General features: G+C 40.0%; 1 protein-coding gene across 5 annotated transcripts in view; it reads right to left on the minus strand.

The window, feature by feature from the left end:
* ARB2A (ARB2 cotranscriptional regulator A) overlaps nucleotides 1-18,086 on the minus strand; it is a 280,920-nt gene that overhangs the window by 223,556 nt on the left and 39,278 nt on the right. For all 5 annotated transcript variants that reach the window (XM_072139584.1, XM_072139578.1, XM_072139588.1 and 2 more), the window contains exon 6: nucleotides 15,007-15,198. In XM_072139584.1, coding sequence (XP_071995685.1) covers nucleotides 15,007-15,198 — 192 coding nt within the window. The remainder of the gene's footprint in view (nucleotides 1-15,006; nucleotides 15,199-18,086) is intronic.

Genomic DNA, 18,086 nt, shown 5'->3' on the forward strand with positions numbered 1-18,086 from the left:
GCTGGTGTGCGAGCAAAGCTTCCAACTAACACATCAAATGTGTCCATTATACTGTCAGATGGAAACTAAGAGTGTAACTGATCAATATAATTTTAGCATATAGCTGAAAACACAGTAAGGAGTGGTTCAGTGGACTACATGTGGGACGGATGCCACTGTATGGCATCCATCCGCAGCCTCTGTTAAACAAAGTGTTACCTAGTGATGGAACTGCCCTACATGGACAGATGGTAGACATCCTAAGGGTACATACACACGCTGTGCGGGCATACCGCCGTGTGCTGGAGAGGAGGAGGAGGTGACCCCTCCTCCCTCCATAGAAAACAGTGGCTCCCAGCCGCACACTCGCCGAAAGATAGAGCGTGCTCTATCTTTTTGCAGTGTGCGGCCCAGATCGGTGCCACACGTGTGGCACCGTATCCCCACCGTGTCGCTATTGCCGTCTATGGGGACGTACATGCGTACGTCCCCGCAGATAGCCATGTGAATGAGCCCTAAGCAACAGATTACTGCCAGATGCCAATATAATAAATAATTCCTTTATTTATGTTTGCTGCTTTACCTACTGACAAAAGGGAGGAGCTGGACAAGAAGATGCATTGCACTGCATGCTTCTAGAGGGGGATACTTTGCCAACCTCCATTGCAATTATAGGTCAGGAATCCCCAAATATATACTTACAACAGAAGTCAAAAACAAAGTGTGAACCCAACCTTACATGTATACTGTTCCATATCTAACAATACACAGAGGAAATTAGCAACATGAGACTAGAGGGAAATTGAACTACTTCCAAATTTTCCCATAGATTGTACATCACACATATTGTGGGCTAGAGAAGGGATTCTTGATTTAAAGGTATTCTTCTCACAAGTGTAGACGCCTATAAGAGTCATACTCCCTCCCTGACGAAAATGTGCATGTTGGGAGCTAAGTATTGTCAGTGAATTCTAAAAGATATAACATCTGACCTGCCTGTTCTGTCAGATTTAAAAGGAAAAAAAATGACACTAAAACGACATCTATTTACATTTCACTTCACTGTGAGGTTACTCCGGTAACTTGGAATCATTAAGCGGAGTTTTTAAAGCCACTTGCGGATATATGTCCTCCAGTATTTGTAACTTAGCCATGTTTTGATAAAAGATAAGATGGTGTTAAGTGAATTGATCCAAATCACAACAGTCCAATCCTTATAGCTTGCTGTGGATTAGAAAGACAGCAAATCAATAGGAAGTGGGAGATTTATACCCAGTCTACATAGCCGTGTAAACAGCAGCGTCGTTTCATTACATCAGACCAAAACAACCAATGCAAAACAATTCTGATCACTTACTCTAAATACTGTGATGAGCAGATACCGTGCTTCATCTCACAGATGTGCCGTCATCCAGAGCTGCATTCACAATTCTGCCAACTTCAGAGGCAAAAACTCTTTAGAAAACAGATGGCAGAAAAACCAAGTTTTCTGCTGAATTGAGGGGCTAAGATGTTAAGAAATGTGTCCATCAACAAGCAGAAAATGTCATGATTAGAGCAACTGCTGATGGTTTACCTTTATAAAGTGAAAACTGAGGGAAACCACCTTTCAAAAAAGAAGAGAATTTGTACAGGAAACACATTACGCTGCACAAGGCTCTAGTGACCGAGCATTTATAGCAAATTTTTGCATGTGCCGGTTTAAAGGGGTTGTATTGTCCCTGAACCTCCACAACAAACTCCTGGGTGTGACAAATACACCCTCTACACCATCTACTACAATACCGTCCACTAAAATATTGTGGTAATTGCGATTTTTACAAAGAATTACTTCTTTATTCCTGGAGGCAGGAACAGAAGAAGCAAGATGGCCGCCACACTCTGCATTGAGACTACAAGTCCCATGATGCTTCACTCCAACCAGAATGCACAGCACAGCAGCGATTGGCTGCTAGAGCTCTGGGCTTGTGTTGTAGAGGAGGCGGAGGTGGGCACTGTCCATACAAGGAAGGAAGCTGCACAGAGAATTACACTGTGTGCAGCACATATGCAGGCACATAGGATGATGAAGACTGCCTACCACGCATGCGCGGCCAGCGCTGGGGACTGTGAAGTTGTCGTTTCCCAGCAGATGAGGTAGTATAAACAAAAGCTGGCCTTATAACTTCAGATTCCATTATCTGTAAATGTACCTAAAATCACTGATAGCATTGAATTCATATATGGAGTTACTTTTGTCTGCAACATGCAGGGCAATGTCTGCCACTTTACAACCCCTTTAAGGGACATAATTTATTTTTGCGTGCTACCTCAATTTTTGCAGTGTTTTTTTCCGGGACACAGAGCTAGTTTTTTTGGGGGGTTAAAAGTGGTAATTTATAGTACATAATTGTTTTTAATTTTCAAATTTCTGTGTACATTTGAAAATATTCAACAGTATATATGCAAAAATTGTGCTGAAAAAAACCTAACTCAGCTTATACTCCAGTCAATATTAAAAAATTAACACTGTACTCACCTTTCTGACGCCCCCTGCAGGTCCTCCTCATGCTTCAGATGCTCCAGTGCCTCTTCGAGTCCTTCAGCTCTTCTTCAGGTCCCCTCACGTTGCCGGTGGCTCTAACAATGACGGCGGCAAACGGCCAACGTCATTGTATGTGCCGGCCGAGTGCGAAGACCCAAAGAAGAGCCAAACGACTCGAAGAGGACCCGAAGAGGCACTGGAGCATCCGAAGCAAGAAGAGTACCTTTTTTCTTTTACATTTCTTTTGTCTTTAAAAGTTCTACCCTGTTATACTCGCTCCTGTAGATGCTTCAGTTACAAGGGGAAATGACCGCCTGTGAAGGCTGATGTTAATCAGAGCTGTACTTGGTCTTATTAAACCCAGCAGCTCTGATTAATGCAACCGCCGAGTCTACAGAGCTAGCAGCGGTACCGGCTCTGCTCCTCTGTGCATCACGCTACTTCAGAGCGTTGCTGTGAGGAGCGGAGAAGGGAGAACCGGTAATAAACCACTTCTCCCTAGGGTTTCCGGGTGTCAGAGACTAGCGGCTAGCGCAGGAGCAGTAGAAAACTGCAGCAAAGTACAGTAATACCTGCTGGAAAAGGGGTTAAAAGTCCTACGCATATCACCTACAATTATCTGCCACTTAGCCACTGTATCTTAATTACAACAGTTTTTCCGATATGCAAATGAGCAGACAAACTCTATTCTGAAGAGGAGACGCTCTTTCTCCCAGGATGAATTTGTTATTATTTGACTACTTCAACACCAGAAAACTGCCTCCTGGCATCCAAATATCTTTTTAGGGCTTATTTAGATTTTTGAATCTGTACACCATCCATGTTTCTTGCTCCTAGCACACCAATCGTTTTCTATTTGGATAGTTACATGTAGATTTGTCATTACAGGTGTGCAGATCTTTTGCTCAACTGCACACAGGTCCAAAGGTTCCTCAAATTCTTCTGGGGAAGCAGTTTTGTCAACATTAAGTGAAAAACACAGACGGCCATTTGACACTGACAACACGTTTTGTGGACGTGAAATAGACACACCCAAAAGGCATATACCTGTTCCAATGTAGGCTGAAATAGGTATATTTTATAAGCATATTTTTTCTTTGCCAACGCAACAATTAGATTTAGAAAATTTTGGGTGGTCAAGGGAACAAGGATCAACAAGTTTCACTGCAGACACCATTTATTAGAGAGGTTTATTTGTAAATAGGGGTCGTCTGTAAGTCGCAGACTGGCTGTATATATATGAAGAACCTAGAAACCCAAAGCTTTATATTTCAGCTGCTTAGACCTGGTATCTGATCATATACCTACATCTTTATACTTCTGATTTCAGCATATATGACGTCATGATGGCCTTGTAGGATTCCTATGGTGCTTACAATGTATTGTTTTAGTCCAGCAACAACTACAGTAGAATGCAACTTTGTGGAAAATACATTTTTCAGCGTTTCCTAAATTTGAAAAGTGCAGAAAAGTTGGACTGATCTTGTATGTATGAAGGTATAGTCCCCACGACTTACACAGATTAAGAAGACAGACAAGGGTGCACATACAGATCATGGCAGCCGTAGATTGATTTGATTTTCTGCATTTTATATATCCCAATATCCCAGACTTTTTAAAGAGGCTTGATGTCCAAATACATAGGCAATAAACAACTCCAAATAGCTTTTTTTGTAGACTTGCAGAAGCCCAAGTGTTAACTGTTATGAAACTCTTACAAACTTTTCACATTTGTATGTGATGATATTCAATTCTTTAGAAAAGTTAGATCCAATATTCATCAGAGGCAAATTCACAAAGAGCAGAAGGCATTATTCTGTGAAAGCAGAACTTATTGCCCACACTCACACGGTGACCTTTATGCTGCCGTTGAATTACACATCCAATTTAAAGATCATTACCACCAGTGAGGACGTTTTACGGGCGATTATGATTCCTTACTTATGCAAGCTCATCATTTTGCATCAGAGAAACCTTAAATACAGCTCATTCCCAAAACTATGAATTAAGTTCATTCACACAAAAATCTAAATTTTGAGTGTTCCTTACCCATGCAAGAAACCATAGTAGATGCATCCAGTGTAGTGCTGGTCTAAGTTATTAATAATGTGAAGGACTCTGGGCATTCCCAGGCTGTTTTTGGCCTAATCCAGAGTATTTTATCGTCTGCCAAGTTTTAACTAGCAAGTAAAGGCAGTCATACCGCGAGCCATCAGGTTACCTGCGGCTAAAGACTTTACTGATGTCTTCATGAGCCACATACTTCAACTTCATACCGGGCAGCAATACAGGCTGCCAAGTACGGGAGGGACGCCCTGCATGCCAGCTCTTGGCTGCAGCAAAGGTCATAGCAGCGCTTTATTAACACAAGACACAACGAGTCAGGAGAGTGCTTACTTATTCAGTGTGTACCCTGCAAGAGCGGGAGGGATACACGTGCAGGCATCCAATGCTTGTAATTACAGTAAAATGTGTTATTTTCCCTTCAGGCTGAAGACAACATCCTGTTTCTGCAGAGGTGGAGAAACCCTCACATTCAGATCAGTCCTAACCACCAATTAAATCCCGTTGCCTCAAAATGACAGTCACAAGCCCACCCTGGCATCATGTGTTTAATTCTGGGACTTTACAGTCCTGTTCAGAGGAGCAGACTGCTCCGAAGCTCCAGTTAACCCTTGGGGCGCTGGGGAGACTTTATTACTCAGTGTTTATTGAGCAACTTGGATTAAGATACATAGCAGTCATTAGCCCCCATATGGATAAATAGGCCTTTTTATATGGCAAGCCAATTATTCGCAGCGGTGGAAGGTTCCCTGCCATGCTTTACTTTGCCGTTATAAAGATGCAGATAGCATCGCTCTCTAACTCTACTTAACAGATGCTGTAAAATTAACCCTACTACAAGTCAAATTCTATAGTGTCACTTTCCATTTATAATGCAAAATCTGCTATCAAACTAGTCATTTGTCCCATTGGGAAGAAACCATCAGCAGATCTAGCTTATAGTATCACCTTCATGCTGATGATACCCAGCGATATACTTCTGCACATAACATCACCCCCTGGCTTACTACAGAACACAGACAAAAGATTGTCTCTCCGCTTATCTCCAACTTTATGTCCTCTCTGAACTGAACTTCTGATCTTTCCACCATCTACTGACCAACTTAATTTCTGTGGTATCACCACAACCCCCAACTAACTTGGTGTTGTGTTGGACTCCTCCTTTGCATCATTTATACAATAACTTGCAAACACTTGCCAAATGCATCTCAAAATATTTCCAGGATCTGCTCTTTTCTTAGAATTAAAACCTCCAAAACCCGAATTGTTGCTCTGATTCATTCTCGTCTCAATTACTGTAACTCCCTACTAATGGGTCTTACACGTACTAAACTCTCTCCTCTGCAATATATTCTAAAAGCAGCAGCCAAACTTGTTTTTTCAGTCCAGATGCTTTACAGATGCCTCTGGTCTGTGCCAGTCACGGCACTGGTTGTCCGTCTCTTTCCAAATGCAGTTTAAGCCCTTACCGACATGTGACGTAATAGTGCATCACATGCCGGGTGTGGGTGCATAGAGAGGGCTCACGAGCTGAGCCCTCTCCAGAGCCGGAAAGTCTTTGCTGCTAGCACCGATCAAGTGTGTTTTACCCACGATCGCCGCCGGAAAAGCTGCAGGCGGCTTAAAAGAAGTCCATCTTGGAGCGGCAATCCGTCGCCATGACAGCTTCGGGTCTAGTGAAGACCCGAGGCGGTCTTGTTTTAACCCCTTCATTACAATGTGCGATCAGCACGTTGTAATGAATGAGGAGGAAAATCCCCATATACTGCCATATTGTAGTATGGCAGTATATGGTACGATCGATCAATCAGACAACATAGGGTTAAACTCCCTAGGGAGTCTGAAAAAAAAAAAACCAAATCACCCCCTTTCCCTAGAACTGATATAAATAACAGTAAAAATCATAGACACATTAGGTATCGCCGCACCCGAAAATGCCCGATTTATTAAAATATAATAATGCTTTCCACTGCATTTACCCCGTAGAGGAAAATAGCGCCCAAATTCTGTAAAAAGTGATCAAAAGGTCGTACAGTCCTAAAAATGATAACATTGAAAACGTCATCAAAAGTTGCAAACAATGACACCACCCACAGCTCCATACACCAAAGTATTAAAAAGTTATGGAGATGGCAAAATTCCCCAAATTTTTTTTGTATAGGAGGTTTTAATTTTTGTAGATGTATGAAAACACAAAACCTTTACAAAGAATAAAGTAGACATGTCATTTGGGGTGTACAGTGAAATCCGTAAAAACCAAGCCCACAAGAATTTGGCGCAAATGCGTGTTTTGACCAATTTCACTGCATTATCACCCTCATCCACAGCTCTGCCTAGAGGGACACAACTCTCAATACAGAAAGGTAAACTTTGATCTAACTTTTTTCTGAAAAAGTCAATTTTACTATAAAAACTGTTTGGCAATATATACACTATTCACTATGGGGGGACATGGGAGAGCCAGAAAAAGGGCTCCTGGTGACAGGTTGTCTTTAAGGCTCATTGTAGCCCAAGTAAGCCATCCCAACAGAGAAACTGCAATTGCAAACCCTTCTTACCTGTGGAAATTTAAACTGATCCAGAAAGCACTGCTGGTACATGCTCTCATTTTAATATCATGTACTGGAGAATCTAACTATTTTTATTTGAACTGTGACAGTAACAAAACACATTGCAAGTAGTCAAAGATTTCATATACCTACATAACATGGAACGTAACTATCTACAGCAAGACTGAGAAATTAACCACGTGGTGGTGTGGCTGCTGCTTGCCTGATATTCCACATGACCGGCTACCATCATTCACCATTAAATGGTTGGATTTTCTTGTGATCTATGGTGCCGCTATTACACATAGAAACAGAAGCAGTCGAGTCTGCAAAGATGAACACGGGTCTGACCGCATCACGCAACAGATTTGTCACTGAAGCTAGAAGTCTGGGAAGTTTAGTTTTGCAGAAAGCAGGAGCCTGCAGAAAACCGGGAGAGAATACAAAGCGATCCGCACAGGCAAGATGGCTAACTGCAGAGGACTCGCCAGTAGTTACAGGGGGATTCTCGCTCGGGCATTAAACATTCAAGTTTGATTAATTTGCCATAAATATATACACATTTCTTCAATTAAAGGTTATTAAAAAAAATTACATGGTTGAAGATAATTTCTCATAAATGTATAAATATATACCCATGGCCTCTTTCCTTCTAAAATAAACTTTTAAAATTATACAAAAAGAGCCAGAAGGGCTGCGGGGCTGTTACCAGTGCTCTCCATGCTCTGTATTCACAGGTTATTACACTGTACTACATGTCTCTCCCCCAGCACTTCCCCCCTCTATCTGCCTGCTGTAATCTCACACAGGGGGAAGTACTCAATGTACACTTTAACAGTCTAATTTTAAAAGTTGTCTTTAGAAGGAAGGAGGCCATGCATAACAAATATTGGAATATTACCATAGTCACAGTGCCTGGATCTATAGTAAGAGTAAGTGGCCCTGGATTTTTTTTTTCTCGATTTTAAATGTTAAATTTAATGTTGGAATGCACAAAGAACTGACAAATGGAATGAGACTGAACAAGATTTAGTTATCATAAAACATCTAGCAGGTCTACCATTTCATAAGTTGACCAAACACACTAGACAATAACTGAGTATTGAGTAAATGTAATCAATTGTGTAAGGGGCTATCCAATAGCATATGTCCTGCTAGTTCAGAATCAGTCACTGGATTTCAGTATATTCTGCAATGTCAGACAGCAACTTACTTATTACTGAACCCGATAGCCAAGCAGAGTGATGGGGATATAAAAAATGATGGTTACCGGGCATTCAGCAGAGCGATATTTCATGAGTTTGCCTAGATTTAAAAAAACCAGGTCTCCAACCAGTTAGGAAGTTTACCCAAATTCAATGAGTTGAAAGCAGTTACACTACATACAATTATTAAATGCAGAATACAACATATTATTTAAAGTTAATAAAACATTAAAAAAACTCCACTATAGTCAGTTGCTTTTGTTTCTTTGTTGCATTTTTTGGCCAAGTATTAGGCTGAGGGTAAATTTTTTTATTCCACTTCCAGCTCTTTGTATATGTTAAGTATAATACAAGTTAAACCAAACACAACCAACCTTGGATGCTTCACACCAGATGGGAAAGTGCACAGCCCAGTCCCCACAAATCTACATATGGAAAATGTAATGCACAGCAAATTGTAGTAGTGGGTGATAATGAAAATGTAACACCATTTATTAATTTTAAAGTCTTATACACTACCCTAGAGAATCCTCGAAGGGAAAGAACATGTCTGAATTTCACCATTCAATGCCACAGGCTGTAAGTGTGAGAAACTAAACAAGTACATCCCGAAGGGAGATGAACCGCCCGCAGCTGCTAATGACCTTATGTACTTTACTGAAGAATTTTTGATGTTGTAATTTGTTAATATTTTTTAAGACAATTCCTGTTTAAGTTTATTCTATAGTTAAATACCTGATGTTTTCAATGATCAAATTAAATCTGACTTGTTCAAAAACATCAATTCAAAAGTCACAACAGCCATTAACAAACACTCATGTCAAGTTGATTTTATTTTACACTTCTAAAGTATATTAATTTATATGGAAAACAGCAGCCGGAATAAGAAAACAATCCTAAAATCTTAATTTCCAACTGATCAAACTTTTCATTCCAGTAATCATGTAAAGCACCAGTCCAAATCCAAATGTTCATCTACTATACTTTCTAAAGTTATGTAAAAGATTATGAATTTAAAGGGTTAATAAACACATTGTATAATTTTACTATAAATATACCATTTTTTCACACTTATCCTGCTAGAGATCTAATACTACTAGTAAGCTTTTTGAAAAACTAGAAGAAACCAAAAACATGATAAAAAGACCAAAGAAACTACAACTAAACTTCTAAGAAATGCAATGGTCACTCTATTTAAAGGAGTATTTCCACAAAGTAAAGAAAATTCGTAAAGATACTCAATGGTAAAATAACACATTCTCTAATTCAATGTTACTAACAAAAATTCCGGCATTTCACAGATATAATTCTAACCATTAGACCTGGTTATTGGTTGCCAATGGCTACACCCGTAAACCAAGTCTTAAATATGGTTGGAAAGGTCTTTCGGTCTGGTCAGATTCTGCTCACATGAACATGCAGTTTCTGTAATGCAAGAGCAGGGGAAGGAGGCAGACAGCAGATGAATCAGAAGGATTTGCTGTCCAACATGCGAATAGCAGGTGAAGAGGAAATCTTCCAAACAAGGCAAGTGTGGTGATCTGTGTGGAGTGGGGGCATAGCAGAGTTGAGTGCGTTTGAGACTGGTTAGAAGAGATAGTAGAGTTGAGAGTTTTATTAGCGACATACGACTTATATCCATCTCTAGATTCTGATCTGTCCCATCTTTTTTCGATGTGTCAGATATTAACAGAAACTTCAGAAGTTAAAAAAAAGTATAGATAAACCCTGTATCATGATAATCTAGGCACATTGTTAGAACGGAGAAACAGGTGACCGGTTGTCTTAAGGACAACCATAGCATAGAGGAATCATGAAGTGTCTGCTTAACTAGTGGCCGTCCATAAAGCTGAATCTTACAGTGAGGAGCAATAAAACTGCGTACAATTGTAAAGTGGTTAAAAAAATCTTTATCAGAGGGGAATTAAGACTAAAGACTTTCTTTCATGCATAAACCCATTTAAAAGCCAAATTTCACTTTAAATGAATTGCGTAAATTAAGAGTGCAGTCATCGTTGTCATAACTTTATTATAAGGGCCATGCCACTGGTGTTCTGAAAATATAAAAATAGATGACATTATTACTTCCTGTCTCCAACTACAGCAAATGGAAAGAAATAAAGCATATGATGGGAAAAGTTCTGAAATCAAGATCAGACTTTGAAATGAAAAAAAAAACAAAAAGTCAGTCCATGCTGTGGGCCCCAGCCTAAAACACGAAAATGTGCGCACAGTTCTATACCGTTCAATAGGAAGAGATTGTGTGTAACTTTATCCATGTAAAGTCTTAGAAATCCTCCAGTGGGCAGTACTGATTGTCTCCAGTTTGTATATTCACACTCATACTGGGAAGATTAGAGGCTACTTACAGGATGAAACACTGGACTCCTAACCAAAGGGTTAGCAAGGATTTAATAAACTACCAGCTCCATCAAGTATATTCCTCTAAAATTAGCTCCTCCAACACTCGAACAATGAAAAATCTCGAGTGATGAGTGAGGGACAAGACATAGACTCTTCACTTCTCTGTTTTCAATCGAGGTTTGACTTCAAGGATTATTCTTCTAAAAAGTGGACACATGACCACATCTACTGTAAGCAGAATTTTAAAAAAATTGAAAAAAAAAATGTGTAAATAAAGACAAATTCATATTTATATTAAGAGGACTTCTTTGACACTACGGGGAGATTTATCAGAAGTGTCCGAGGTAAAATTGTTCTAGTTACCCATAGAAACCAATCAGAGACTTTTTTTTTCCAAAAATGGAAAACATTTATTACATCACACATGACAAGGGCAGAAATTGTGGAGTTGGTCTCACCATCCCGCCTCACCGAGTGGTATGACACGGAATTACTTAAAGGGTCATTGGGAGCTCTACAACTGTAACAACTACAAACATTACAAAATTAGGGGTGTTTCCAGGAAGTAATGTCCTTCCTACGATGGAACAAGCAGCGGGTCCTGAACACGAATGTAGTGGCAGTCTCTCCCCCAGGGCATCCTTAGAACATATTATATACAGTACATATTTCTTGTATATGGTCTCTGAAACTGCATGGTGATTTTTAACAATCAAACTTTGATATGTGCCATACAAAATATGTATGCTGGTTTTTCCCCTTTTGTTTACTGAAAATTAAATAAATGTTTTTCCAAAAAAATAAAATAAACCAAATCGGAGCCTAGCTTTAATTTTATAAACAGCAGTGGTAAAATTAAAGCTGAGCTCTAATAGGTTTCCATGAGCAACTACTCTCTGATAAATCTCCCCCTATGTTTTTATAATAGTCAAGACCCCTTTCTAACCAGCATCTACTGTGAGTGAATTCTAGAAGGATAGTTTTAAAATAAGCCCTTCTTCAGGATCCAGGTTAACTTTTTCTTCATTAATTTAAACATTTCTTAACATCTATTGATATTCCGGTCAGATATAAACCCCACGGCTTTTGACATACTTTAAAAAAAAAAACCACACCTCTTTCTCCAGAAGATCCCTGGAGCCTCAGCAAGGCATCCAACACAGCGAATGGAACATCAGATGTGTGTAATGGAGAAACGTTAAGTCCGTTTTAGCCTGGCAGAAACTTATTTTTTGTGGATGAGATTGGTTTAATTATTTATGCTTATTTCATTTTTAACACATATATTTGAAGTAGATATTACGGGATAGATCGCCATAAATGTTGGATAAGGTGTGTAGGACTTATTTAAAGATTGCTGTGTGCTCTCGCCGCAAAGCTTCATGACCTCTTCAACCGCGATGCACTTTTTTTTCCCCCCTTTCCTTCCGTTCAGCTTCTCAGCTATGCTATATTCCCAAATATTCCCTGGTGAGCTCATGCAACCAGATAGCACAGAAAAGATGCTGAAAAATCCAAGAGCACGATCACAGGCAGATTTTTTCCCCCTCGCCTTCATCCTGCATAAGGAGAGGAGCTTACACTTCAAATGAGTAATTGGATTTTCAGAACTGCAAGTGGGCTTTCTTTGCCTGTTCAGTCAAGACGGGGCCACAAGGTAATGATACATCTGCCACGATGCAACAACCTGGCACGTCTACTGTCAAGAGTTGAAATCATAAAGGAATAAGCTGTCGTTAACAGCCTCTTGCCGAACACTGGAGCTGTCAGACTATTGTTTTCCCTCTCCTGTATGGGGGCTGGTGTGGGCTTACAAAACCTGTCAGCTCTGTAAAAATAAGCTTTTAACCTCTGATTTTTCCACTTCTTTATTTTTATTACTTCAGCATCCTTCCATGGGTCTTACTGTACAAAAGCTTATAATTCCACATTGGCAATTAACGGCACTCTTAACAATAGAAGCAAGATGGGAAAATATAAAGCCTCATAAATGGCTTCCGTCCTTAAAGAGCATTAAGACAAAAATAATTATAATTCTTCAACAGCTTAAACAGTATTTACTTACTAGAAATTATACCTTTCCTTAACTTGATTTTACAAATTTTTTTTTTTTTTTTCCATACAGTGGAAATGTATGTAATTAACATTTCTGCCTGCACAGACACTGCTATGGGTTCCTGACCTCTCTAAAGCAGAATTTAAATTACATTGATTGTTAATAATAATGTGACTTTAGTAGCTTAAAATAGCCATAAGTTGAAAACAATTCAGTGGGAAGATAGTGCTTCTGTCAAAAGTTTCTTGAAAATTTTTCTTTGATTTCAAATAGGCTTACCACGTGGCCCATGGTGCTTGTAGCATCATGTGTGCAAAAAGTTTTGTTTTATTCCATATGGGTTTGAAAGGAAAGGAAAATAATTGTATTGTGATATGCAAATTATGAGGGAGGTCCCAAGCTCTGAGCGGAGTGGTAAACACCATCCAACTCCTCCCCTTGACCTTCATTGACAGAACAGACAGACAGACAGCTTTACTCTAAGATCTACTAAGCTCCTCAACAGGTGAAGTACTGCATATTAGTTAGGCCATAAAACAAAGTAAACAAGAGCAAGGTCTCAATTGAGCTTACATTGATGTCACATAACATCCTTTGACCATCCCCATTATTCCAATTAATTTGCACATTGCAATAAAATTATTTTACACTGCAACCAAAACATGCCATACATAACATGGCTAACCTCTTAAGAAAAATTTTGAAGAAAAAAAACAAGCAAAAAAACAAAAAACAAAATGCAGATAAATAAAAAAAATATACATATTTTTAAAAAAGTGACAATGGTCTGGTTACACACTTATGCAAGTCCCAGTGATTGCCATAAAAATACGTAGTACAGATTTTGGTTTTCCATCATTCATAAGAGACCTAGACTTGGGACTTAATAGACCAGCCGCTTTCAATATTCCCAAGGGTCAATAAAAGACCCAGAGAATTAAAGGGACAAATCACTAGTATCATGAGAGAAGAGCAAAAAGAAAACAGGGGATTGTATTATGAAAAAGGTGACACTTCCAAATACTATTCCTATGGCTCACCCCACACTTTCATGTTAAAATAAGCTAGTGCGAAGGGGTTTCATTGGCCAGGACAGAAGTTATCAGCTTACTTTACTAGTAAAGTTTACTTTATATAAAAGATTTAGAGAACCATTTTTTTTAAAGGTTGTTTTCAAGAATGCAACAAGTTGATATATAAATGGGTTAGAATTTGCTTTTAGGAAAAAAAAAAAAAAAAAAGGGGGGTGAAGTAAAACAGCCATGGGCCTTGGGCTGTATGAATATTATAGCCCCTACCAGTCTTGAATTCACATCCAACTAATGGGCCTAGAATCAAGAAGGTTGTGTCTCTTCTGCCTGCTTTCACAGGTCCTGAAATGGCTTTTGTAAATGTGTATTGAAAGCAGGAACAAATGCACAAGGATTTCATTGGGGTCCTTCGGAGTACAAAATTTGGTGGGTATTTTGGGTGGCTATTCCTTTTGGAGCTCTTACTGTATTTATTTATTGACACCAGACATTATTTATTGCAGTCAGGGTGGTTCCTTTGGGATGATCCTATAACATTCATCCCATTGAGTCTTTTTTTTGTGTCTGTGTACCTGTTACACGTTTTAAGTTTTTTAAACCGGTCAGTGTTTGTCAAAATGTTTGGCATGTGTAAATAAAGTTTGATCATTTGCTTATAGTTTGGTTGTTCTGACACGCTTTTTCTTGTACATATTTGATGGTTCCCATACTGGTGCTCACTTCCTGGTTCCACTCAACAAAAGTTGGTCTTTCTTCTACCCGAGTCCTCCGAGACTATCACAGGGCATCCGAACGGGAGTAGGTGGATCGGGGAGGATCAATATTTTTTTTAAATGTACCCATTCCAAGTTGTTTATTACAAATCGTTACACTCTAGAAAAACCCTTTAAATAATACCTATAGCATTTTAGGAGTGCAGCAGATGCATATATTTATGGGGAAATTTAGAAGCAATTAACCAAGAACATGTTCAGTATTGATGTTGTTTCGCTGTGCACTGACAGAACTATTTTTTTTTATTTTTTATTTTTTTTTTTTTAGATATAATAGCTTTAGCCTAGCCTCTGCTTCATTTAAAGTACTGCAAGTTATTTATCATCAGCTCAAACTTTCAAAGTAGTGCGCTAATAGCAAACCATATATTTACTTAGAGCGAAGAATACAATTCAGAATGACTACATCGGATTCCATTACAATAGTATTTGTGAAATGTGTAGAAAGAACATGCACTTACTTCCATTGCTTTCTTGATGTAAGGGATTTGTGTCCCGCTGTTTAAATCCTCATTTATTATGAGTCGTCTCGCCCACTGTCCGGCCCTGACCACTCCACTGCCATGAATAAGGACCAGCATTTTGTCTGCATTTGTCATTGCATCCTTACTCAGAAAAATAAAACTCTTGGGTTCATTTTCAGTAGCATCTACCTGGAAAGGAATAAATGTACAATATTTTACAGAACCCTCTTAATGGGAATTAAACATGTAATCAGTAATGTAGGATCAGGTAACATATAAAGCACATCAAAACTTTTATAGACAGATTATATCTCTCATGCTACCTGCACAGAAACGTGGACTGTACTCGGGCTGCAAACAATGGATCTATGCTCCGTGTGTCATCAGTTTATAATTCAAGCCATATGTCCTCAAAGACAATGGGGCACATTTACTAAGGGTCCGCAGACCACATTTCCGTCAGATTTTCAGACTATTTCCGTTTTGCGCTGCATTTAGCAGGGGTTATTGGTGCACGCAATCGGACTTTGGAGCAATCGCGCAGACTTTCATGTGACACAAATCGGAGGGCGTGGCCGTGTGAACTCTGGCGGACCTGAGCGGGGAAGCGACACATGCAGGATTTCGGGCGCACAATCTTGTTGAATCGTGGCAGACTTCCTCCTCATCGGACAACGTACCACAGGGATTGCGCAGGGACCGGGTAAGTAAACGTGCCCCAATATGTGGGTTTTCTGTATTTGAATATCCGCCACCTGAAGAGTCACCTGATAACGTTGGTAAATGATAAGCAAATACAGACAGCACCCAGGTGACACCAGTGTGCCATCTGTATTTTTCACATTCCCATTGTTTTATTAAGGAAAGGCCTGAGCCACAAAAACAGGCAAGAATAGGACCTGCTGTGAATTTTCGTAAGCAAGGATGACTCCATTGAAATTGGTGTGTCAATGAGCAAACAAACGTGATAGCAAAGATGTGGGGGGGAGCACTTGCGTGCATGAGGCTTTAAGAGCATTAGATATAATCTCTAATATATAAATAGATTTTTTTTTAAAAATAGCCAATCTTCCTCGGTCCTTGTTAGGTCTGAATTTGCAAAGTGGCTCGTTTTTTGCTTAGTGATCAAGTTGACAAACAGCAAGCAAGTTGACAGCAGTGGGAAGTTATTGCTTTTATTTTTTCCATACGTTTGTGCCAGGCACTTTTTCAATTTGAAATCTGCTAGGAACGCATATTATACAGCCCTATGGTTTGCTTGCTATTTACAACTCAATTTGAAATGCATTCTTAAAATTACCTAATTGCCCCACAGCAATGTGTAGAGAACTCTACCCTGTCCAGACACCCTAAGCATTACCCTACATCAGTGATGGCGAGCCTTTTAGCAGCCGAGTGCCCAAAAAGCAACCTAAAACCCCCCTTATTTATTGCGAGGTGCCAACCAAAAATGAAAGCAGTAATTGCTCCCTGTTCTTCAAAAACTTTCAATCATAATGGCCTCCTGAGGACAGCAACACCGTAGAAAGATGGAAAATTTGCATAATTTTAGCTTCCTTCCAGTGACCCTCTGTGCACAGAGAATCGTGGGGCCAGCAGGAGGTCCTCCAAAGATAATTCAGCCCTGTCTACTCATTATCCCTCTTCCTACAGTCCCAAGTAGTGAAGTAAGTATCAAAATATGACTGAAAGCAGCATCTTTTAAATTGCTTGGAACTTCAGGAAGATTCTTTGAGTCCTGTCTGGTGTGCTGGGGCGATGGCCCGGGTGCCCACAGAAAGGGCTCGGAGTGCCACCTCTGGCACCAGTGCCATAGGTTCGCCACCACTGCCCTACATGGTTACAAACCAGATTTCTTCCATCAACAAGGTTTGTCAATCTATTTATGTAGTTGGATGGTCTCATCACCTAGACCCCTAGTAACAAATCACTGACTGTAGTCAATCTGCCTCTCCTCCTGCTTTCCTGGTGGCAGATGAATAAGACCACATGCTTATATAGTAGGATACTCTGCAGCCTGGGAAAGTGACCTGAGAAGTATAAAAAAAAGATAACGGGTACAACAGCAGGTTGTAGCCATGCTACTAGTGCACAATGAGGCTAATTTCCATCCAGATAGGTGGGAAACAAGAAACAGATGTTTTAACTTGAGGGGCGATTCATGAGTGAACTCTTAAATTTAGTCACTCAATGCTATGCAGACCATGGATCTGTCAGTATGTTATCATATCCTGACCAAGTTGGGATCGAATGTGTGGCCGAGTGACAAAAAAATATCGCAAAGTTTGGTTGCTAACACTTTACAAATATTAGATTGTGTACCTTTAAGTTCCATTAAGGACCATTTCTCCACCTTTAAAACGTTTGCCAAAAGCCCTTTACAGATACAAAAGTGATCAAAGGTTCTGCTACATCACTTTCACTACAACCGGAAGTAGGACTATATGCTCAAACCGCTGTAAATGCTGACATGCGGACTCGCTTTTCCATCTGTGTTTAGCTTCAGGAGCTGCATAAAAGCCTGAAAATAGTCACATAAATCAATCAAGGTCCAGGAGGGAGGGACACTTGCTTGAGTGCAACAGCTGGCAGGATCGGCGGGTCCAAAACGAAGATTAGTCAAATGCATCTTCCTCCCCAACAGTAGAATGCCATCCTTTTAAAAACACTCCCTCTTGCCTCTATAGAGGTCATATAGAAGGCATCCTCCAGGAAGGCCCAAAAGGGGAGGCAATGGAAAACAGTTTACTTTCTAAAAAAAAAAAACCTTAATACTCATTATACATATGTACCGTATATACTCGTGTATAAGCAGAGTTTTTCAGCACAAAAAGCGTACATGGGGGCAGGCTGGCTGTATACTACATGGGGGCAGGCTGGCTGTATACTACATGGGGGCAGGCTGGCTGTATACTACATGGGGGCAGGCTGGCTGTATACTACATGGGGGCAGGCTGGCTGTATACTACATGGGGGCAGGCTGGCTGTATACTACATGGGGGCAGGCTGGCTGTATACTACACGGGGGCAGGCTGGCTGTATACTACACGGGGGCAGGCTGGCTGTATACTACACGG

The sequence above is a fragment of the Engystomops pustulosus genome, chromosome 1 (genome assembly GCF_040894005.1).
Source record: "Engystomops pustulosus chromosome 1, aEngPut4.maternal, whole genome shotgun sequence".
Classification (NCBI taxonomy): domain Eukaryota; kingdom Metazoa; phylum Chordata; class Amphibia; order Anura; family Leptodactylidae; genus Engystomops; species Engystomops pustulosus.